Consider the following 26,586-nt stretch of genomic DNA (forward strand, 5'->3'; position numbering starts at 1 on the left):
TAACAACGAAGACGAAACAAAAATAATAATTTTACCTTTGCTGTTGAATTAATTTTTATTTTTATAGTCATGACATAGTTGTTAATAATGTTCTTTACTTGTAACAAATTTATTTAACATATGGAGTTTTTAAAAAGTTTAGTGTTACACGTTAATAGTGTAATATTAAAACAAGATTGATTTACATTTTTAAGCGATACATACCTAACACTTAATAGCGAAAAATTTAACAAGAATTTTCGTTAATAAATTAATGAGTTCAAACTACTATACTAGATGCATCTAAATAGCTAGGGAACGGCACGAATTATTATTAGAGCTCGAAATACTGTTTTAAAAATGCAATGATAAATGCATATTTTGTCTTATGAAAACTTTTTATATTTACTAAGGTATTTAATAATTATATATCAATTGATATTTGTACAGACTCTCACACAGTAACATATATAATGAAAAATAAAACTTAGTCAAACCATCTAAAATTTTATTCCACCAAAAATTAGTAAAGTACGAATTAATGCAATAATAAACGTTATCAAGGACAAATTGTTATAACTATATAATTTCTAAACAATTTCCAAATTCACTAGATTAAAGTATAGATAAAAAGCATTGTTTTTTTTTTATTTCAACAAATTTACATTAAAAATTTAAAGTCAATTGAAATCTGAATCAATCAATTTTCAATATTATTTACAATAGACAAAATATGACTGTGTTGTACATTTATTTAATTTGTTGTGGACCTTTCTTGTGAACGTGCCCCTAAATATGAGGCGCATTATTTACAGAACAAGGTTCGAATTACGACGAGACAAAAATCTGAGGTCGGCGCTTTTTCCTCACCTTAATTACACGGTGGAAACGGGGATCATTAAAAAAGATTTCGGGCTTTAAACACAAGAAGACGGTCGACATGGAGATGCGTACATGCAATCGCTTTGTAACCGATACAATTAAACCAAGATTTATTGTAAGTTATCTTCTGTTATTCCGTTTTCGTTCCGGTAACTTAAACGGTTGTACATATTTGCATAATAAAATAATTTTAATATTGATTATGTTAATCTGTTCTCTGAAAAATTAAATTAGGTTCCTACAATAAAGACATGTTAAAGACTGTCTTAGCAACTTGCATATAAAGTGCTGTAATGTTAACAAACGTACCAAACTAATTGCAATAATTCGTTCCCCAACTCCAATTATAGTATGGTACACACTGTTTTAAAATGGTTTTCAATGGATTTCAAAGTAATAAATAAACGATAATATAGCAATAGCACCACTAACTACTAAAATGAATTATTGTTTAAAAAAAAATTACTTCATACGACCACTTTATACAGAGTGATTGGAAATGAAAGCTTTAAAACTTTGTTGGCAAATGAGCTAAACTTTCGTCTCTTTAAAGCTTTTTACATCTATAACCAATAACCCTGTAAAACAAAAATAAACAAACAAAGTCATTCACTGCTGAACGCGGGTCCGTAAACTCTTTCTAGTACCAGGAGGCATTTGTATTTACAGTTGGAATATAAGAACTAGAAGCGACTTCAGTGGTAGAATTGGTTATATCGACGTATCGTCTTTTAAACTGTTTACGTCAAAGCAGATGGCCATAACCAATAGTTAGTCTTTCCAAAGCTCTATATACGGCGTAAGCAGGATATTTGAAATTAAAAGCTTTTACGAATTTCGCCAATAATTTTTAAGAATGGAGATGATTACAGTAAAAGATTGTTTTTGAGGATTTTATTTACGAACATAATAAATATATATAACACATACTAAATAAAACTCCCACAAATGTCTCGTAAACTTCATTGAAAACTGGTAGTTAATTATAACTAGAATTACTTCGTGGATAGAAAAAGCTAATGTGAACAAACAGAGCTAATTAGCCCTAAGGAACGTTGTTTCGTAATTGAACTCCATTTTAATAAAGACGAGTTGTGTAATAAGGACCTTGAACTTGTTTGGAAAGTGTTGACGGTTAAATTGTTCTACATAATATATTAAGGGTAAGGTGCCTTTTAATTTGTTATTACTAGGGAATATTTAATTTACGTATAATAAAATCATTAAAAAAATAAAATATTAAGTATTATTTATAAAAGGTATTAATCATAAACTAAGACATAAAATAATCTCGATACAACTCAGCTGAGAAGCGATTATGGTTTATCACCCTATAGATATCTTTGGGCGTCATAGCGTCTATGGCCTGAAACAACGCAACGATTTATGTTGTTCTTTTTTATTTGGTTGTCATTTATTTTTGTAACACTAAATAATATTGTAGAACTAAATTTTTTACTGCCAAAATTATTGTTATTTGTAAAATAATAATGTATAATTTTTTAAAGCTACTATTACTTAAAGCAAAATACATATAGAGAGGCAGTTGAGAAATAAAAAAATATAATGGCGGACGTGTTGTTTTTATATACGAACCTTTTTATATATCCACTCAGTTGGCTAACAAAATTTGTTTGTGTATCATTTGGTCAAAGAGTGTTACAATCCATTAAACCATTGAAAGTTACTGAAAAAAAGTATCCGAAAAATTAACCTACTAATACCAATTATTAGGTTCTGATATGTTTTAAATATAATAAGAACTTAGTTATTAGATAGTTAAAAAAGCATGGAGCCAAGTATGACAGAAAGAAAAGGAACCGAACCATTTCCCTCGAAATAGGTGCCCTACATAAAATTATCTTAAGAAAAACTTCACCTGATTTACACAAAATGCGAAAATATTCTACGTGTCACAAAGACTGGATACTAAAAAATCAAATCGAACAGAAAAAACATATTTATGTATTAAAAATTCATCATTTAGATTAAGTAAATCGTTCTTTGACGCAATTGAATTTTTATGATAAAAAAAACCAGGTCCCACCGAGATTTGAACTCGGATCGCTGGATTCAGAGTCCAGAGTGCTAACCATTACACCATGGGACCGTTGAAACATTGGTTTCTAAATAACAAATATATTCATTTTGTTACAAATTTGAATAATTTATAAATATTTTTAATAAAAGGTTTTAGAATTTTTTTAAAGTATATATCGTTACTACAGCGCTATCTTGCGATTATATTCAAAAGCTTTCAGTAATAAAGAAAAACTTTTGGTATGAGGTACATATAAATAATCCGATAAATTTGGCATTTCGCCAAACAGCCATTTTATTTTATTTGCAAAAAATGACAATGTATTTCGATGTAGGGAATGTATTACAGTTATGTAATTATGTATATGAAACAAACGTTAATGAAATATTTTTTTAATTTTTATATTTATTGTAATCCTTTTAATTCGATTACTTGTTTTAGTGAATTTTTTTTCGGAATATCTTTATAACCATTCAGAAAAGCTTAACTGTTTTATTATGGTAAATTTCTGTTCATTGATTATTTTAATAACGAACAAAAAGATTCGCAATAAAAGGCTTTCCGAAATATCAAGAGTAGAAAAGAATTAGGTTAATAGCCAAAATTAGTGCTCTATGCAATGTAAACAAGCCATACTACATTTACCTTGAATAATTAGCTAATATACACTATAGATAATGATGATAAGCATTGAACGGTAAATTTTATAGGAAAATAGAAAATAGAATAGTAATAATGATGTTCCGATGTGTTGTTGTTATTGAAATGGAATCATTAATGGACTGTTTGTGGGCTAGAATGAGGTGACACGGTGACCGTGGTCTCAATGCAAAGCTAAGCCAATGATAATGATCTGCTGTACATCAGGCCGTAATCATTTGTTATGTGTAATTGTCCTGCCTTTGTTTCACGTTCGCTTAACCGTTGCAAGCGAATAGCCTACTGCTGAATAAAGTTATATGAAAAAGATTTTCGATTATCTGTTATAGACGTATCTTTTTTACCCTAATTCGTATATACAATATACTTTTAAGCGTCGTTCTTAATGTGAATACGTGTTTTTATTAAACAAACGTGTATTATTATAAATAATAGTTACATCAAATTAGTGATATTTTTGTGACAGTTAATTTTCGAGGTTTGTACCGGACTAATAACTATAATCTGGTCTTTTGAGCTGAAAATATTATTTTTTGAAACGTACGTAAGCTTACGTTTTGAAACGTAAAAATACTTGTAAAATATAACGGAAGAAAAGAATGGGATTGTTATAATAAATCTATAACAAGGTCTAAAACAGTAAATATAACTAGCGTGTATATTTTAAATATTAGTTATAAACAAAGATTTCTCAAAGCTTTTCATAAAATTGTGAATTGGTATCAACAGAACAGATTTTTATTGTTGACTTAGTTTAAAATTAATAATATAATTATAAGAGAACTAACAATGGGAACCCTTAGTTACGTACTGCCATACAGCTTAACACGTACTTAAGCCCTGATTTTCAGTATGGAATCCAGTTTTTTGGGTATTTTTCTATTTCTGCATAAAATGACCAGCCGCTACTGCTGAAAATCATCAAATCGCTATATAAAGTGGAATTTAGTTATAAAATGCACTAAAATAAAATAAATTATTAGCAACATTAAACTATTCAATTGAAAATTGGATGGTAAGTTAGAGTATACATATTGAATATCGTATTTATTTTTGCTTCTGAAGTTAAAATTTTTGTCTCTACACGGCGATACTCCGTTGTTCTAGCAATGAGTGGCAGGATATTTAAAAGATCCCTTGTACGTGGTGTTCCTATGTTTGGAGATCACCAAGGAAATGAGTTTAAAATACCAAATACTAACTAGGCTAAATGTTAATAATATTTTTATTTCATTATGTATAAATGTAATAAAAAGTTACTTTGAAATACTCGTACGATGTTCGCTCTAAAGCAAACCGGAAAATGGTATTGACTAAATAAATGTGCGTGCGTATTGACGCACACATTTATTTAGTCGATTTCTTCTATCGATATGTAAATTGGTACGTATTGCAAGAAGATGATCGAGAAGAGATTGAAATATTGTCTATGGATTAATTGTCAATTATTAAAAGCTCTCTCGGCTTTCAGATAATGACAGTGGTGGACATGGAGTGGTTGGCCTTGTGGCTAGTGTGCATGACCTTACATCCCAGCTCCTCTTGCCTGAGCATTAAAACTTATCTCGGATGATCACTGTCAATGAACGCCAGCTATTATTTAATTGTTGTAAGCAATAACAACAAATAATAGATTGATTAAAATTATTTAATACGTTCTAAAAGATAAACGTTGTTTTATTAGAATCAAATTTAAAATTAGACTTATGTTTCATTCAAAAATGGTTTAATTTGTTCTACTCATATTTTTTAAAATTGCTTCAATGACAATATTACTAATGATGATTATGATGTCATCATTTAAGCAGTTGGACGTGCACAGCTGGACAAATACCTCTCCTAGAGATTTCCAATGGGATCTGTAGGAATCGGTCTGGATCAAGTGTCTTCAGATGACATTAACAAGAACGTCTGTTGGGGGTGAATGGCTGTGGTGTGGTGGATACCTCTATTACAGACCATCTTATATTCACTATGAAGAAATTTAAACTAGGATTCCTTTTGATAATGTGTCACTGACTTTAGAAGGTTATTCTTAATATACCTTTATAAGGTTAAATTTATAAGGTTAAATTTCTGAAAAGTTTTCATAAAACCTTAATTTGATTTTGGTAAATAAATTGAATCCTATTTGAGAGAAACAATTTGAATCCTAATCAAATACGAAAACTAATTTTCTTGTACTCCAAATTGTATCATTTTAATGTATTCGTTTTTGAAGTGCTTTTCTAAGAATATAAATAATGGGACCTACTTGCTGTTTGTTCACTTTGCGTATTACAATTACATTTTTTTATTCTACACACTACGACTCCCAAACCCAGTTAACCCTTCTTTGCATGATTTTTACTATTTTTTTAAAATAAATCAGGGTGATGTAATTAATGCTCTAGATTAAAGGAAAAATATTAAAAAAAATCCTAGTGTGAATAAAAATATGTATTATGTAAAAAACAATATGATGGAAATTTACATCATCATGCAGTTTCACATATTTAGCCCGGTACTAAATAAATAAAAAAAGTTGTTTACTTAGTCTTCTTTATTCTTAGTGATAATTCAAAAAACAATAATTATTTTATTTAAGCAGCGATTGACGCCACATTTATTACACGAAATTGTAGAATAGCCTTTATATTTGGGAAATTTGCACCGGGGTGACCCACCTACTTTTGGTCAATGTTCAGCACCATCTTTTCTTATGTCTTTTGGAGGTGGTGGAGCTGGAGAGCCTTTTCTTTTTTTGATTGTAATTCTTCTTCTAGTACACTGGTACCAGGACGCCCTCTTTTAGCTGCTTTGGTGGTTCCTTTGTTGCATAGCACAAAGGACAATTCATTTCTGAATTGGCCCATTGTAAGCAGACTCTTTTTAGGTTCATCACTTTCTTGAGCATTTTTTTTATAAACAATCCAAGAGTTTATAATAGCAAGATTAAATAGATGAAAAAAATACGCAAATACCACTTTTTAGACCCCATTTTTATATGATTTCTGCCCAAAAAGCTATCCATGAGATCTACTCCTCCCATATGTTTATTGTATTCTTGGACAGTAAACGGACACGTAATATCAGTATGTATACCAGTATGATCTTGTGCTAGGAAATTTGATTACTGGCATGTATAATAATATACCAAAAAACTTATACAAATCATATTCTGTAAATGATATAGATGAACTGGGATTACTCTGTTTTTTATATAAATTTGTCTCCTTTAGTAATGTTTTGATAAAATCTTCAGTGATAAAATGGTTAAAACATTGATATGGAGTTTCTAGGTGTGATAGACCACCTGAAGCAGCAGAACTACCCAAGAAAGTAATTTTATCTGTGTCACACACCAGATTCCTTTTTTTCCAAATCAAGTTTCTTTTGTCAAATGGAAAACTGGATGAAGACTGCAAATTAGATGAATTTGATGTGTGAGAGGGTTCTTGATCGTCTGGTTTTACAAGAGGAGGTTCAATGTCAGCAGTTTCATCCACATCGTCATCATCATTCTCCTCCTGCAACACTTATAATTTCATCAGCATCATGGTTTTCATCATCGGAATCTTGGTCATTAAGACCATCTTCTGAGAGCCAACCACCTTATAACTTACAAAGATAATCTTCAATATCTCTTTCATTCAAGTTTCCCCAAAAAACAACATAAAATAAACATTTACAAAAAAAAATTCCCATACATTACAAGTGAAGTTACTGCATAGTGATGTAAATTTCTATCACAACGTTTTGAGAAATTCATTTATAGTGTTTTGATATAAATTGTACATAAAATAACAAAAACATGAAAACAAACCTTTTTTCCACTCATTTTCATTTTTTATTGTATTTTATATCTCCGTTTATTTCCATAAAACAATTTAAAATCTCGCTCCTTTCTTCCAGTCTCAACAAACAGCAGCATAACAAGTTCTAGGTCTGGTAATTCACAGTGACCTTTGCTATTTTTCGACAACCGCGTTTTGTTGTACGCAATAGTCGCTTAAAAAGTTGCGAGTAACAACAAATTTACGTTACAAGGGTTTTGAGTATTTTTTTTTGTTGACTAAATGTTATGATGGAAATTTCCATCACCATGCAAAGAAGGGTTAAATTTATTTTCTACTGTTAGTTTATGTGTCATTTTCAAATTCATAGTTGTGGAGCCTTGTGTCTAATTTACAAACCAATTAACATGGGCCAAAATTTACGCACTTATTGCAGAATGTGTAGGTCATGGGTAAACTTCGATAATAACCAATTTAAACGCTTGTTACTCACAGTAATTTTATCTATTATCTCATTGTATGATAGAATTACGTTGAAATTACATAATCGTGCAAATTACAATTATTTTTTTATTAAGTACCCTTAGTTGACATGACTACTGTTAGGAAGCAACATAGGCGCATAAAACAGTAAACAATATTACGGCGATTTTAAATTGTTTACTTTGTTGTGTATCCTCAACAATACCTATACCAATTTACCTTTATCACACGTGGAAACACCTTAAATCTCAATCCGTCTCGAGTAAGTTCGTGTCAACTATATGTAAGTCGAACGACGACAGACAACCTTCTGTATGCTATTTGTTTCAATTAGTTATAATATCAACGAGGAAGTGTTTTTATGAAGCCTTCAAGATTAGCCTTTGAAAAAAAACCGTCATTATGTATATTCATAGAAATATTACACAACATAATAAAAACTGTAAAAAAAGAATAGGAATTTAGTTAGATCCACTAGCGGCAGTTATAATATTATATTCAAACACAAAATATTACATAAAATCGAAGAAAATGAGAACTATCATTATAAGTGGATACAGCTATACATAACCTTCGTTATAAATATAATCATGATATAAATTTGAACAGTTAAATTAAAAAATAAAAAAGAGTTAAAAAATGAAATCAATTCATACAAAGCGAGCAAAAATCATAATAATAACAATATAACATATGGAACTAATGATTGTGGACATTTAAATAAAAAACGAGATGTAAAAAAAATTGAGCAGTGGAAGCTCATCGGTAGAGGAATGAGACGCAATAGTACGCCGCGGGTGCGATTCCCGGGATAGTCTTATATAATTCACACTTTGTACATTAATTATTAAAAATTGACATTGCTCACAAACAAATTCCCTACAGCTCGGCAACAGCATCCTCTGTGTACCATAACAGCTTCCAAGCGTGGCGATTATGATATATCCCCTCATTGATGTCGTACGTATATTAATGTGACACGTACATGAACGCACAGAACAAAAAAAAAAACAATTTAGTGTTTTTTTCAACAAAAATTTCATTTTGCATTAATTCTGTTGATTCTTATGATATATTTATTTAAGCAATTGTCAATATCATACACTAGTAAAAGTAGAATTATGATAAACAATGATCCATAGTGAAGTCAAGCAATAAATTATTAAATTATGATGGTGTTGTTTATTAGCTCTTTTGAAGCGGTCGTTATCTTCACGTTCTGAATGATTTGTCTCATTGTGATCCTGCCTTTTGTACGTATATTTTCCGGTGGCACGTCTTTTGTCAGGAAATCGTGCAGTCATGGTTGTGAATACTACGCAACGATTGTGCGGGATTAACTAGCATTAATAAACGACTTGACGATGAACAAAGAAATATTCATAACAGGAAACGAAATTAATTATGGCGAAATTAAAATATTATAATGCTTAAAAACATAATTACTGACAGCAAAAAGAAACTATGATGTATCGTTGTACTTTTATTTTCAAGATTTTTGCCATACGCAATGTATCCAGAACATTATTTACATAAAAATCTGCATGTTTACAAAGTTCAATATTATATTATTATTACTGCCATAGTACGTCTACAGCTGGACATGGGATTCCTTCACAGCTTTCCACGAGAAACTATCTTAGCCTTGTCAAGTGTCCATCTTGTAGTTTGACGTTCCGCGCTACGATTGACAGGTCTTCCGTGATTTCCACTCCCGAACCTTATGGCCACAGCGTTCATCTGCTAATTATAATAAACGCGACAAAAAATCTAAGAAATAACAACCTTTTATTATCCTCAAGACTTTCTACTTAAAATATTAATGTTAAAATACGACAACGTTGTGTTGTGATCATTACAAGTGAAGATATTCATTTCTCCAGAGATACTCGTAATTTATGTCAAAGTCTGCATATTTACGAAACAAAGTATTTGTTTGAAATTTTTCGAAACAAATTTTTGCTTACAAAAAATGCAAGATAAAGAATGCAGAACTAAAGTTTTACAATGATATGACAAATTGTAACAATTGTATCGTTAATAACTTGTCACTGGTAATGGCGTCTGTTCGTAACGCGTTCGCCGCATTCCTCGCCACAGATTACCGATGACTTCGCTTACAATGCGATGTAACTGTATATTTCTCGCGTATGTCATCATGCCTTTTATAATTTACAGTATTACTTTATGGCAAATTGGTCAAAGCAAAACTGTACAATATGTCGAAAAAAAAATATAATATCAACACTTCAGTGATTATCTTTCTGGTATTCCGATTTCAAGTTTCACTTAACTCGCTTTAAACGCCACGACTATAATCTTTACTTTAATTTTGGTATGCTATCCACTTTTATTTATTGGGCCATAAACTTCAAAATATTTGCACAATTATTAAATCAAAAGCAACTAAACATGAGGTTTTTTAAGACGATAAGGTTGTATATCTTTATGCAAGGAGCTTATTGACATGTTGTAGCATAGATAGTTCACGGGTGAACAGCGCTGCGACTGTGTCGGGTAACGGTGCCCGCGTCACGGTGTGCCACGGTCCGGTGCTCACGAAGATACGCTCTACGTGGATTAAAGCTTTACGATTCTTATATTATCTGTGACGGAATGATTCGGAAATTAAAAAAAAAATCTGTCAAAAGACGGGTCGTTAAGCGCTGCTTGAAGAGAATGTTTATAGATAATGAATTTAATTAACTTTTCAGATGTTTGGTAGTAAGAAATTATTTGTTAATGAAAATAAGTTACTAAATGTATTACCAAAGCGCAATATTTGAGAACGGTTTGATCAATATCGCTATTTTCATATTTTCGTTAAAGCTCAAGAAAATTTTTATGGCGGGAAGATATTAAAAAATGTAGGAAAAATAGTATAAACTATGCTGTTTGTTTCCTATCGTATATTAACTATTTCCTACATTATATAGATTCACAGTGTCAGTTAAAACACCTGTCCCTAGCTTTCAGAAAAGCCAAGTTAGGGAGCATTTAAACAAAAAATCAATTTATGGTACATTAGCAAAGCATTACAATGAACATATAAAGAACACAACAAACATATTATTACTAAAGACGTGCGAAATAGAAAAAAAATTGTAAGTAATCGTTGTTAATTTACCATTAAATCAATTAATAGAGCGATCACTCTAAAATACGCGTTATTTTTTTTTCTATTTGATTGTGGAAATCTAGAATGAGGAGATTCGTTGACAATCGAAAGTAACCGACATAGCTAATCGAATTGGCAAATACAAGTTACAGTGGTCAGGCCATATAGCGCACAAAACAGGTGGCTGCTGGGGTTTTAAGATTCTTGAACAAAGACCACGGACTGGCAAGCGTAAAGTAAGTATGCCATAAGTTGAATAGACAGTCTTGTTAAGATTGCCGGAAGGTCCTGGATGCATCGCTCCCGACCAGTCCTATTCGAAAATTATGCGGGTGGCCTATTTATGGTAGTGGACGTCTTGCAGCTGAAATGATGATGATTAGGTAGGACGACAAAATTTTGACGTAGTCTGCCTGGGTAGCCAGTTTTATATATTACTCTGTTAAAATCGTAAAGAATATTTATCGTAGCGAAAAAAGTACACAGTTGTCCGTTAAGGTACGGGGCACCAATGCAATTACGATACTTCCCGGGATTTCGCATCTAAATTATTGCACAAAGAAGACAACATTAAACAAGGAAGAAGGCTATGCTCGGAATATCTCTACGAGGTCCATAGACAAGCGCAAGTTATCGACCAAAGCCCAACGCTTAGAACAGATGGCCACTGAGGTATTTAGGTTCTGAGATTGAGACCACATACTCGTAAACGTAGTGTAAGGCATCTATCCACAAGTCGAACAGACGACCTTGTTAAGGACTTCGGATGATGCTACATGCAAGGCGTGTCCGACCGGTCTTATTGGATCAAGCCTATGTGCAGCCGTGAACCGAGTACCGTTGATATGATGATAATAATGAGAATTCCCGAGTAAATACTCTAACCCTGTACAAAATTCAGTCCTCTGACACATAATTTACTGCGACGTTCGATTTACATTCTTATGGGCAATACGAGAATACAATGTGCTGATGCCGTATTCTCGCATATATAAGATGTAAATAACAAAGAACACTTTAAAGTATTTTAAATACTTCAAGCATGGACACCGGTATTTATCAGTATAGAAATGGATATCAAGTCGCATTCTGTCGTTCCTTATTCGATTGTAAACACCTGATAGCGTTGTTAAGTTTACCCGTTTAAACAAAAACTAACTCTTATACTTATAAACATCTTACATAAGACCGTATGAATATACTAAATATGTGAATAAAACTATTCGATATGTGAAGACAATAAATACTAGATCAATTGCGCATTTAGTGTTATGTGAATATTTCATTTTTGCAATTTTTTTTAATCATTGGACATTTTCTGGACAAATACATAAATTGTCCGAATATAACAGAAAAAAAGGAAAAAATAGTACTAGGTATAATTTTTAATAATTTTTTAAAGACTATATTTAAGTATGAATCTCGATGTCTAATGCAGGAGGCACAATATACTGTAATGTATTAAAATGCATACTATCGTCTTACTTCATCCGGTTCCGCAGATAAGTTCACGGCGACGCCATTCGACCACTTTCTCCTAACTACTGTCTCCTTGTCCATTGAGTCACTAACAATTTCTAGAATGCGCACTGGGTTTTTTCACAACATAAGTCATTAGCTAAGCTATTGGTCAACTTTTAGGTCAACATGAAAGCGTTACTTCAACTAATTACTCAAATTTTACCACAACCAAAATAAACTTTATTTTTAAATGTTTACGAGTAATAAAATTTACAATTTTTTTAAACCAAAAAAAGACTAAAGATGTGTAACTTAAAACTGAAATAAAAACTTTTTTATTATGATAATAAAAAAGTATTTGTCTCCAAATTATTAACCCTTTTAAGTAGAGAAGAAAGGCCTTGTCCGTTATTGTGTGGGTCAAGGATCGGTCGTTGACCTTACATCCCACGTACTCATTGTATGATCGAGCATGCTTTTTGGGTGCTCGGACCATATCAATAAAATCAATGCATCTTCTGTCAATAAAAGTCAACAGAAATATTGTTCACATTATATAAAAATATCATGATATGTATGTTATATCATTCAGTTTTATATTTATTGTTAATATTTAATAATAATCAGTTGTTTACGTATTTAGTTATTAAAATTCAGTAACAATATTTGAGTATTATTCAACATCTAAAACGAGGCAGAAAAAGAAAATAATGAAGGTGAATATTGTAAATAAAAATTTAAGTAAATACTTTATTTTCTTAATGTAAATAACAAGTTATTAAACAGCCATCAAGAATTTCAAAGTTTTTAGGGAAAACCTTCTGGAAATATTTGATTTGCGCGTCTTGAATTTTATCGCAAACGCCTGATCGCATTAAGGATTTCAAAAAGAAAGTAATTACATAATGAATGTAGCCTTGCGGATGAGAATTATCGAGTTATTGTGAGAACGAATTCCATTACGCGTCGTCATAGCTCGTGGATGTATTTTAAATTTTAATTCTTTATTATGATCGTGACAAATGAGTGTTCGGTTCTTACATTGAGATTGACGTTTATGTGAAAAATTGCCAAAATAAAACTTTCATTAACTTTTAAAAACAAAATTATAATTAAATTGATAATACAAGTTGATTCGTCACAAGTGTAGAAGCTTCAGAGCGGTTAATGTACAACTCATTGGATGCCAATTAATGTACTTATTAACAAAGGTTTCAGGATTAAAAAATAGCGTAATGAATATAGTAAAAAAAGGGTTTTCTGAATGGGGATTATTATATTAAAATTACTTATTGTTTACTATCTTTCCCTGCCGACTTTGTACTGCTAAAAGTTATTGGACAAAGTTATATTACATACATACCTTAAAATTAGGGTTATTTCTAACAACGTTATTTGTTTTTATCGGACAATTTGTCAAAATATAACAAAAATAGTGTTGTCTCAATAAGTTTGTCTCAATGTGGTTTAAGATTTACTAAAAATAATAAAATAATCTCGAAATATTTTAACAGTGATGGTATAAGATTTATGCGTTACAACGAGGCTATTTATAACGAACTTTTAAATTTTATGACTAAGATTTCAGAACGCTATTCAAGCATTAAATGATTCATTATTCACTACGACGTTTAAATAGTACATTACTTTGTAAATGATAAAGATAATATTATTTATCAAACAAAAGAGTAAACAGCGGATCGCACAATTAGTGCTTGCACGTGCATCACTGCGGGCAATTGCGGCAATTTTAATCACGCTTTTATAGTATTTAATAAGCATTCGCATTGTCGATAAAGCTCGCATAATAGTCTTCTACCAAAAGCGCAGTAGAAACCAAGTCAAACACGATTTATAATCTGTATTCTCATAAATATCTACTACTATTACTATTTAGTAATAAAAGCTCCTAAAAATCTATTTTCTATTAATTAATGTCTGTATACTTAATAACTTTATTTTATCGATATAACAACATTGTTTACGTATTTACTGAGAGGGTAATATTTATTGTAAATACAAATTTTCTGTTTCGAAGTAATTATCTGTAACCCCCGAGATTAGTGGAGGTTTGGTTATCCAGTTAATTAGCAAGGTTCGGGCAAGTTACCCCGAGCGTTGAACCCGTTTGGGTCAAAAGCCTCGCATCGTGAGCACCGCTGGGCAACGTATATCGCCATTATTTGTTTGTTTCTGTAGCGAATGTAATTTGCATCCACGATATCGAAGTTTTAATAAGGCATAAATTTCAATTCATATTTATGGATAAAAATGAGGCTGCTTATATTTACAAATATAATTAATTTGCCTCTATCTACAAATATGTCGGAAAAACAGTTTTGTTCTTATGTTTTACTTACATACATTTCTTATTTAAAGTTTTAGCGAGTACTCGTAGAGAAAGAGAAGAAGTAGAGTCTTTTCTCAGGTCCTTGGGACGGAACTGGTCTTCAGCTTTGTCGCCAACCAATATAGGTCCATACAAGATAATTGTCGCACACGGATCCCGCTTATTGTCGCAGTGCATAGCAACCGATATTCCTTTTCCTTCGCGACCCAGACAGATTAGGCACTTACTCCTGTTGCACATTCTATCTGCTCGCTAATGAAGTGAGCTCATGGAGTCCACTCATAGCAGTGTCTCGAGCCAGTCCAATACCTCGAGTCGGCCTGAATTAGTGCGCCACCACGAGAACAAGTTCTAGAGGGTCTTTTGATAATCCACACAACCTAAAGAGTTTATAGTGGTATTTTATTATATATATACACTAACTTACTAACACGAGAACTAAAAAAAGGTTTATTACCATTAGTCATAATAAATACATGATATTTCCTGAGTAGCTGAAATTACGTATATCCTCTCTTTACCATGATTATCCTTTCTATTAAAGAATTCCGCCTATTATTTTAATTTTTTTTCCTTAATTCCTGTATTTGGGATCAAATCCAGACACAAGCAGTACAATCAAAGTTTTTACGAGACCTTTATATAAAAAAAACTTTCACTGTTCTAGTATTTTAATAGGTGGTGTCCATTTGAGTCTTATTTGTACACTTACAATTGACACATGGTTTGAAAGTGTTCTGTTACATTAACAACGTAATGTACATTCATATTTTCGTTTTTACCTGCATTCACTGATTCTTTGACTGAGCTTCGTTTCATTCATAATAAAATAACACGGTTTTTTTAACTAATAATATGTGAAATAGGATAATATTGTTTACTTTATGAAATAGGCATAAGCAATGTGAATTCTGGTTTTATTTTTGTTTCTTGAAGTCGACGAGGAGAAAGGCGGCACGGACCTACTGACCCACTCGGCCAAATTACTTTCCTCGCGGCATTGTTGCCTGCTAGCGTTTGTTAAATGATGCATGTTAACAGCTGATTTATACCAATTCGATGAATTTAACTTAAATTAAAGAAAGAAGATAAAAATTCGCACTTCAACATAACAGTAAATAAAAAAAAAACAATGTTCAATTTTTATTTCTAAAAGCTAATTAAATTGTCGTAATACTATAATAAATAATAACAACTAGTTATATGTACCGAGTTCTAAAAGGGGGTATTTATAGCTTATTTGTCAGCATTAAAACTTTAAAGCTTTTACGGCTATTTCCAACAAACTAATGTTACATTTATTAAATTTTTTCTATTTAAATGCATGCAATAGTTCAATAATTTCTGGCAGTACAAAATCAGTGACAGTTAGTTAACATTTTGATATATACTACCTTTAATAACGCTTTTTCTTAACATTTTATCATTAGGTTAGTTATAATTTCGTTAGTTATATTTATTTTTTAATTCGGCGTACCATACATTAATTTTAAAGCTTTTTTAGCTATTAGCTACATTATACTACCACTACTACACAGGTTTTAGATTCCGCGTACATCGTATAACGCAGGCATTTATGTGTTTGAATATGGCGCAACTGACGTGTACGCAGTTATTTATAAAGAGTCATTCTATTGTTGTTAACTTATTATCCACACTTCCAACGGACAAATTTAAATGCCTAATCGCCACAGAGAATCCACAAAAAGGAAATTACATTATCTATTGTAGATTATATACTATGTACTCGTTAATCAAAAGATGTATATTAAACCTTTACATAATTGGGAATTTGTGAAACAAAGACTCAAACATTTAAAAATAATAAGGACATAAAAACATAATAAAATGGAAAAACATCGTTAAGTTTTTGCAAAAAACTAAAAATGTCTAAGAACGATGCATTGTTCCAGTGATTGTTATGAAAATATTATTTGAAAAAATTCTTAATTAAATGTTTCTTTTTATAGAACTTTAATTTGCTTCCTTTTATACAGTAACAAAAAAAAATTAAATAATTTTTAATACACTTCTATAAGATATTCAAGTTTAAACTACATCGTACAGATTTAATTATGTAAATAATATTTAACTAATTTATTTACGTTAATTGCGTTTTCGTTCGTAAAAGAGCAATAAGTAATAATGTAGCATTCCATAGACAAGTCAGTTACCGGTAGTCCGGTTACTCGGGTTGCACAGAGCGACGCGATAATTCGCTGAACCGATTGCGTACGAACCGAAGCCGGTCGCCTCACGGCCGGCTGTTGCACTGAAGACGATGCGTCAAGTGCAAGGCGAACCACTCTACGTAATATCAACAACGTTACGACAATAAAGTGTAGCCGTATTGCTTCGCCATCTATAAATAGGTCCTTCTCTCTTACAGTTTGCAAAGACACTCTGGTAATTCAAGGTCAGTTTCATGATAATTTTGCTGGCTTCGAATCTACCTATCTGTAACTTCTCTCTGGTATTTAGCTGTTATTTTCTTTTTTAAGCATTAAACAGCATTGTATAAATGCCTATAGAGACAGATATTATATTCCATTACATTTTTCATTTATTATCCAAGAAAACTGCATTTTTTTTACAATTTTGTTGAATAATCAAGTTTGAAATGGACAAGACATATAACAATCATGTTGACAATCACAAGCGTCTTTATATTTATTATGTATGTAAAAAAGTCACCCAGTTCAGGAATTGACAAAATAATTTATGCCGCATTACCTTTTATACGTATGTTATCTATTATATTATTCTTTAATTTTTCATGTACACACGAAAAATATAAAAAATGTTTAAAACATGTCAATGTCATTTGTGTCTTAGTATATATTGTAATATAAACACTAAAGTATTAAGAAATATGTATATAACATTAACCTCTGTTACCTTTGGTCACGGAATCATTTGTGAATGATTAAATAATAATAGAAAAAATCTATTTCGATTTCATTAACTTATTAAGTTTCGTATAATGTGAAAAAGATTGTTACAAAAGTAATCATTACTTCTTAAATTAATTATTCAAAAATACTCAGAAATTTGAAAAAAATTAACGACTATTTTAACTTCGCGCATTTGGCTGATAACGATTCGTATTATTGTTGAATATTTATAGCTAAAGCACATCTACTGTACGCAGTTAGTCCATAAATACACCAACTTATACATCTAATCGCCGTCAAAACTTAGTGAATTATTTGATGTATTCTCGGGGAGGTAGGTTCAATTATGTTATTCAGTGTTTTATCAGTTTATGTTTCAACTATCAAAACTCTGCTTGTTCACATTTTTAATTAAATGCATAACACACGCTTGAACACGTACACCAAGAATAGGATAAAATGACTAATACTAGCGCTAAATGCTTTCAATACTTTGACAATAAAGAATTTTTTATGTTCTATTTTGCTTTTTACTGAAACTAATATTATTTTTAAATTGTCATTAATAACACGCTTGTTTTGCATATTTCCTTTTATTTTATTTTAAGAAAATTCAATTTCAATGCAAGATTAAAATTCAACTGAGAAGGATTATGTTTGTACTATTGTGGACTTTTAAACAGAACACTTTGAAGTGTAATTTGCTTACTGGCATTACTTGTGAACTCTTTTTACAAGTAATGTTAGTAAGCGAAACAGTAAATCTTTCCCAACGCCTATATTCATTATCTTCATAAAAAATCTGACGATCTTATAAAATATTAAACATGTTTATCGTTCAGTGTCGTTAGCCGAACAGTTATTCCTGGTCATTTACATAACAATTAAGTTCCGCCTATACAATAAGAATACACAGGTTCAGAATTCCCACATAGATGGAATTTGCAGCCAAATGAATGCCCAAGTTGTATTTTTAATAAAACTAAAACCAAAAACCTTGGAACTGAAACTGGTTAACAAATTATACTAAAAGCCACGAGGTTTAAGTTATTGGCGTCAAGGTATAAATAAAATAATTTAAAACAAATAAAAGAAACATGTTAGGCCGAAATCCTGTTATTATGAAACACACCCGCCATTTATCATCGACATGAGGTGCATTTACTTAAACAGAAATAACTTTCTTGTGAAATTTATTCTTCTTTAGACTTCTTGTATCATTTTGCATAAATATACTTTTGATACACAAAAGTAACAAATAAATAATACGCTTCAAACAAAAACTAATCCGGTTTAGTTGGCTCCTAGCATCTCAAGACAAAATAACTGTTATCAATTGACTTTATTGATTTGGTTTTAATGTCTGTAGATATTTTATACAGTTATAACTAGTTAAAAATCAACTATAAATGTACAGAGTGATCGGTAATAAATGTAAAAGCGTTAAATAAGTGAACATAGTTCTCGTTTTTTGTTAATTAATAACGCACTCTATCCAAAAAATATTTTCTTTATCAATTCACATACATATATAATGAATAACGTGATGATAATATATTAAGAAAAAGCATTTTCAACATATAACATACAACATATAAAAATTAATCATTGTTTACTATTTGCCATTGCAGATTTTGTACTGCCAGAAGTTATTCGCCTGTCTCGTTTCGATAAAAAAATTGTAACATATTTTACAGAGATAATTTTATACAACGTGATTAGAAATAGAGGAAAAAATTCTGAAGTTTTTGCTAACAAATTACGTATACATTCACGAATTTAAAGCTTTTATATCTATAACCAATCACCCTGTATAAAATTGAAGTTCCCCGGTTGCATGGATTTAGTTAAATCGAATGGTAAAATAACGCTACAACATGTTGAGAAGAGTGGAAACGAAAACAGCAATTTGACGAACGATCAATTTGCATGGCTGGTCGGGAAGTCACGCATGCGCCGTCGATCAACTCTTATCTAAATGTCTCTTATTTAGCCAGCGAGTTCTATCCACTGCTTAACTATTTAAAATTAGTTTTATAAAACTCCAAACCGTGTGACGTGAGAATAAATTACAAAGCGATACCTTAATGACTATTACATCAATCTTACTGTCTGATCAGTGGGCGATATGAATCCCAACAGGCTTGCATAGAAAAAAAAACTATGTTTATTTTTTATTGTAAAAAAAACCTATATGTGAACGAAACATGGCATACCATAGTTTTAATGACCATTACGTGCTCATATTGGTATTACTTTGCATAGTAGAATTGTCGCTAAGTAATGTAAAAAAACATATAATTTGATACATTTACGGGCGAGCAACATACGGATTTTTTTTGCCGTAACTTAAATTAATGTTCTCAGATATACATGCCTTGAAATAGACAAAATGATGTTAATCATATGCTTATTACCTATCAGTTCTTACAAGCATAAAAAGGTGAAAAAAAATCAATATCTAAGATAGACATTAACAGTACACCCACAACAAAAGATATTTATATTCATTATGTATATTACGTAAGTCAATAAGCTGAATTGAGTAATATTTTACACGCGCCGTTAAAAAGTAGACATTATTAGAGACAGATTACAACAATGATGTATTAGATGAATTGAGAAAACCTTGTCGTTTCCAAGATAAAACTATTATAAATGTAAATAACTTCTCTTTTAAACTTTAGTTTAAAATATGTAATGTTTTAATGAAGATTGCTATACTAATAAATCTAATTGATAGTTTTACATGTAAAAAATCTGCATGTCAAGTGATTCGTACAAACTTTTCACAATTTTCAAGAGTATTATGTTATCAACTTTGTCGATTATTAAATTCAGTCTATTAATTACTTGCTACTGTTATTCGAAGTATTTTAACATTGAACAGAATAGTATGTAGCACTAAAGTCGCATTGTTTTTATATTTCATACACGGCAACCGTATGGTTTGACACATTTTCTAAAAAAATCCTTGTTATTTCTTTTTCGTTGTATTTAAGTTGTTATTTGTGCGAGATATTACTCATGATAGATTACCGGCCTAGCCGATGTTCGTTTCTCTCGAGCATCATTTTGTCGGAAGCCAAGCCCAGGTCCTTTCATGGGGGCCCTTGAACCTATTCACTTAATAGAGAGTTCACCAAAGTAGTATGTAGCGGCCAGAGCCGAAGCTCCTTCGTGCTTCGCTACTTTAAAAGAAGTCTTAGGTTAGACGCACTCTGCGCCCTGCCAACTCAAACACGGGGAATCTCCAAATTCTATTTGAACAGCAGTGACAGTCGGGTCCTAAAAGAAACCTAAAAAACATTGAGACCATGGCGCCCAAAGGTGAATAAACTACCAAAAAAATTACTTGCGTCTTAGAGTGCAACACGAATTTATATCACAAGCAGTCGCAGTTAAAGAATAGCTTTTTAAATGTAACAGTAAAATGTTGTGTCCTTTAAAATGGTAATGTCATGACAGTAATTTGAAATAAATGTTTGGAATTCAAACAGATCTCTAGGTAAATAAAAGTTCGTTAGCGAACTATTGGCTTGTTAACAAAAATTCGCCAATCTAACAAATTGTTAGGAGTAGATACGTATGGATTTTAAATGTGAATTTAATATTTCATAATCACAGATAAAGATTTATTCATAACATAAGATTTACTTTAAAAACAAATGTCATAACTATTTTACTTATGTTCACTTAAGCCCAAATAATATTAAAAATATATATTTATAAAACTTCTTAGAAATATAAATCCATGCACACGTCTCTTATGAAATAATTACTTAGTACAAATCATAAAAGTTAAAAAAGTATGATTGTTGCTAATGTATAAATATGTTACGCTTCATGTGAATAGTTTTTTATCGGATCATAATCGATGTACGGTCATGGTTTAATAATGGAGAAATTACTGTACGACTGCGGAAGACGATCTGCAGTAGCGCGTGCCTATACGGTCAACCGCGTGCCCGCCTCATAAATGCTCCCACCGTCTCTAACACACGCGTAAAGCGAGGTAACTAAAAAACCACGGAAGATCATTAATTACTATTCATTAAATGCATCACAGGTGAGCTTCCTGGATCTCTATTCGATTGTATATCGCAGGTGAACTTAGCGTGCTGCCGGGCTTCGCTCGTGCGCACACAGTTACATCATTACGTCGTAAACAAACGGGTAACGTCTTTAGATTCGGTCCAAGAGTTCCATTTATTGTAACGGTATTTCGTTTGTGATAGATTCATATTGGTACGAGATGTAAAATATTTTATTCTTACTTATAAACCATTATGTCATAGATACTTGATCAAATAAAGGTAAAATTGTCCCGACCATTATAAAAGTAGGTGTATTTGCCAAGCGTCTGTTAAAAGGTTAATTTATCTCCAATATATACTTATTTTTGTAAAATGTTTCATTTTTGTCAAGTGTGTCAAGTCTCGATTGGTGAAAAAAAAGTCAAAAACTCGAAATATATCATTCCGTAGCAACCGTATTCGCCTGATTTGGCTCCGTGCGACTACTGGCTACTCAGCAAACTCTAAAAGCCAATCCGAAGATGCCGTTACTTTTAATTGGCTGCCGGTAAGAACAAATATATCAAATTATAACTTAAATTTTTATTAATTAAAGCATCATAGACAAGTTAGCTTCACTGACCTAGCTTATCTATAAGAAATACCGGAACAAACCCGAAGGCAGTTCTAAGACTGATAGTGTCAGTTGTCAGTTGAAACGATAAGCCAATATTATTTCGGTTTGACGTTGATTTAGTACGGCATGATATTTCGGCACGACAGACGCTTAATATGAATAAACTCGACGATCTCATTCAAAACCACGTTTCCTATGTCCTACATTTTCTCCATATTTGCAGCGGATTCTCGCAGCAGTCATTTGTAGCATTAATCATACCCGCCTGCACGTAGACAAGCGACGCCATCAAATGCGTTTCATATCTATATTACCATAATTCTCATCTTCCAAGTCCAGTGCGAGCTGTAACACCGTTATAAAACACGTTGAATGGAGCATGGCTTAATGACCCTCGAAATGGGGGTATCGTCATGAAATTCACTGAAGTGAAACACTTTTTTTCTTATATATAATCCGTGATAACGAAGTTTTTTACGTCGAGATCACAACGTACACAATTACATTTAATACATGAATAGTTACAATTCCTTTATCGATATATTCTTATCAAAATTTAGCTTACTAATGTATGTAACAGGGTGCAAAAATAGGCTAAAGATTGTCTTCGGAAAATCAGAACAAAGAGGACTCGAAACGTTATAAAAATATCTGATGATTACAGAAGGTCCAAGAAGAGAAAACAAAAAAGCTTTCGTAAGGATATATGTAAACTGGGAGATGAGACTTGCTTGAAAGTGGCTGACGGTCGAATGTTTCTTATATACCGCAAACGATCAACAAACTACTTACAGAATTAAACGAAAACTTAAGTCTTGGGTCCTGTTTAAATAATAAACGAAAAACTCGAATTCACATGTTCAAGACTTGGTGCCACTTCAAACAAAGGCTTATCCCATTCATTGATTGACATTGCCCAAGTTTAATTTGAATTTGAGTTTTTATGTCAAATCTGATGGCACAAACATATACATTAGTGATATTTTGTACTATCTACTATCAAAATATTATGATTATTCATTACAATGTTAAATAAATGAAAAAAAAAGTAACTCGTAAAATAAATGTCCTTTAAAAATATGTTTCAATGAGCTTCAACAATATTTTCCAGGCACGCTAACCGCGAACAATTAAAATCTGTTGTGACGTCTTGAAGGTTAACTACGACTTAATAATTATAACCGCATACATTAATTGATTATTATGTGCTCGCGGCAACCGTGCGTTTTTATGAATATATAAAGTTATAAGTTATTTGTTGCGACATCATAAAATGACAATATTTCTATAAGAATCTACTTGAATATTTCCTTTCAAAATAACAAATATGTGTAAATAAGATAAATACAACAATAAGTCAAATATAATTGTAATTACTAAAATACCAAAAATTACATTAGTAATCAGTTAAATAAGTTTTTATAAAATATCATCGCTGTACAACGTTTCTTTGACTGATTTTAGTATTTTTGAGGTGACGAATGCAATAATAATAAATGATTTTCTCTAAATTTTTCGAAAAGGTAATAAGTTCATACACTGTCGATATGACTCAGACCATATGTATTCTCTTCAAAAATTTTGTCTACCGTAGGATTAATTTAACAACGCCATAGCTGCCTTTTTTTAAAAAGTAATCATTGGTGCCTGATGTACATAATAATACCTAATATTGATAATAGTACGTAATAATAATTACTTTTTATGTATTCTACTTTTTTAAAATTTTATTTTCATTTTTTTGCCTAACTACATTGTTCTTATATTTTTGCGTAACTAAAGAAGACATTTGAACTAAATATTACAATCTTTCATTGATTTTGTTATTTTATTATTACAAATAAAAAAGTCGTGTCTGCAGATTTCTTTCTATAGCAAAAAAATCATATTTTCTCGATGCTAAAAAACGTTAAAATAAATTCTGAACACATGCCACGAGTATCGATGAACCACGATCTCAAAAGAGCCTAACGGTCGGCCATAAGGCGGTGAACGACACCGGAGGCCAGATCGACGATAGCTCGATTATTAAATTGTACCAATTATCGGTCCTTCACGTCATCGATCAAATCATCTAAATACATACTGTTCGTAATAAACCGCGTTTCATAAAAAATCGCACGAGTTGGCATGACTACCGGCTCTTTTAAAGCGAACCTTGATACAAGAATGAATCCTACTCGTAACTACTTAACTATTGTACTTAAGCTCGATCTATATTCTTCATCCGACTTATGGCAATTAATTTGAAAAATCGTTGAATGTTAAACGTTCATTTCAATTTTTTACACAAGATATTGTATTTTTAAATAGGTGTCGGTTCTCCTGAGGCAAATCAATGTATACACAGAAATACCTAATAAAACACTGTAATAATGTTATAAAAAGTAGTTTTATTTATCTTAAATGGCAACACTACTCGACCCCGTTACTCTTTTGTGACAACTTCCGGTAAAAAGATTAAGAGTGGTGGGATTGAAATAGCATTTTGATTATTCGACTGAATAATCAAAATGCTATTTCTCCCGACTGGGAGCTCAGTAACTCGTTCGATAACCATCGAAATGATAAGTTGTCTAGAGGAAACTATGCTAGTGGAATAAAAGTATTTATTGTGCTGTGAATTGGAGTTTTTCTGATAGATACCCATTAAATATTCAACGTTCATAATGTACTTCAACTAATGTTGTTAAGAAACATGAAATTTTAGTATTGTTCTTTCTTATAACACAAACATGCATACACATATTCTTCCAACATCCTTAATCAAATTTATTATAAGTTCAATTTGTATCATAAATATTATAGTAAAAAAAGTTGCATTATTATAAACTTAATTTATATCCATATTTAACTGTAATATGAAAATTGCATATATCTTTAAGAGAATTTTAGAATCTTGAGATTAAAAAACTAAAAGTAATATTAAAAAAATTGAAAAACCATGAACAAAGTGTTAATTCGAGCTTCATCATATACTGACACGGTCAAACCGACCGTCGAGGTTTTTCTAAATTCACTTATAATAAAGTGACAACTTCCTTCAACATGTTAATGCTGCAAGTACTAAGTTTAAAAATAGTTAGCATATATTAAATTATCATTAAGGCAAATTCTTTGCTTGCTTGTTTGACATAGGGATTTGGCATTCTTAACCAGATTATAATGTCGCATTTAACGTATTATAACTAGTATAATGTATAAGGTTTATTTTACAAATAAATAAATAAATAAATAGTTGGATGACAATCAAGAATTAATTTGAACGTAATCAATTGTGCATAACTGAATTGACTTATTAAGTCACCTATTTTTCAGTTTGTTACGAGATATAGTGTTCATATAATTACATATCCTCTAATAATTTAAACATAAAACGTAGCAGTGCTATCTAACATTATTACCAGCCTATAATCAATTTAATACAATCGTCTAAATAAACAATGTGTATACAAGATCAACATTCAACATTAGTCATTTTGTGTAATTTCTTATAAAAAAATATTGTTAATTAATAATAATATATCATTATTGAGAAAAAGAAAACAAAAAAGTAGTTACAAAAATATGTAATTTCTTTACTGTCCCAAATCTAAGTACTAAAGAGTACAAAATCTAGTTTTATATTTAATTTGTAAAAAGGCAAATACTACTTATAGATCTATCACATCGAAAGTGGTGTCAACATATTTTTAAGCTTTTAAATGATAAGTGAATACACGTAACATAGTCTCATGTATTCTAATTTCCTAAGAGAAAAGCATTTGAGTCACCCTCAAAGCTTTCTTTACATCTGTTCCACTCAGATAACGTAAAAAGCAAAAATAAAGAATAATTTTAAAACACTTACTTGAGGGCGAAGTGTAGTATGTCGTGAATAATAATCATGATGGTAGAAGTTTGTGGGAGATATCGGCGGCCGATACTTCTTATGGCCGTATCCCATGGTATCCATTGTGTGCATCTTGGAAACTGTCACCGCTAGTCTATCATCACCAAAACTTAGTTCACTTTTACACTATTCGTCCATATCAACATAACACTTGCGTTGCATTATCTGGAACAAAAAATTTTAAGCATTACCTTGTTAATCTATATAAATAATAAATATATATTAAACTCAAGAACGGCTCGTTAAATTCGGCTTTTATTTATGTTATGTATATGTTAAATTACGGGGAAGTTAACTATGATGGGAAATAATTTAAAAATTGCGTGTTAAATAGCAAAAACAACGTTATTTTTCCCATTCCGTCAAGAAAGTAAACTAAAACATCTTTTCCTTTCGC

General features: G+C 31.1%; 1 protein-coding gene and 1 non-coding gene across 2 annotated transcripts in view; both read right to left on the reverse strand.

The window, feature by feature from the left end:
- Positions 1–26,261, reverse strand: part of LOC137926840 (uncharacterized) — a 39,084-nt gene extending 12,823 nt beyond the window's left edge. The window contains exon 1 of the mRNA XM_068770559.1: positions 26,148–26,261. Coding sequence (XP_068626660.1) covers positions 26,148–26,261 — 114 coding nt within the window. The remainder of the gene's footprint in view (positions 1–26,147) is intronic.
- TRNAQ-CUG (transfer RNA glutamine (anticodon CUG)) lies at positions 2,900–2,971 on the reverse strand. Its single transcript has one exon. It is a non-coding gene; the product is annotated as a tRNA-Gln (tRNA).
- Positions 26,262–26,586: the final 325 nt, after the last annotated feature.

Source organism: Battus philenor, unplaced genomic scaffold, assembly GCF_028537555.1.
Source record: "Battus philenor isolate CCGP_79_NKW_IND1 unplaced genomic scaffold, ilBatPhil1.0.hap1 SCAF_3, whole genome shotgun sequence".
Lineage (NCBI taxonomy): Eukaryota > Metazoa > Arthropoda > Insecta > Lepidoptera > Papilionidae > Battus > Battus philenor.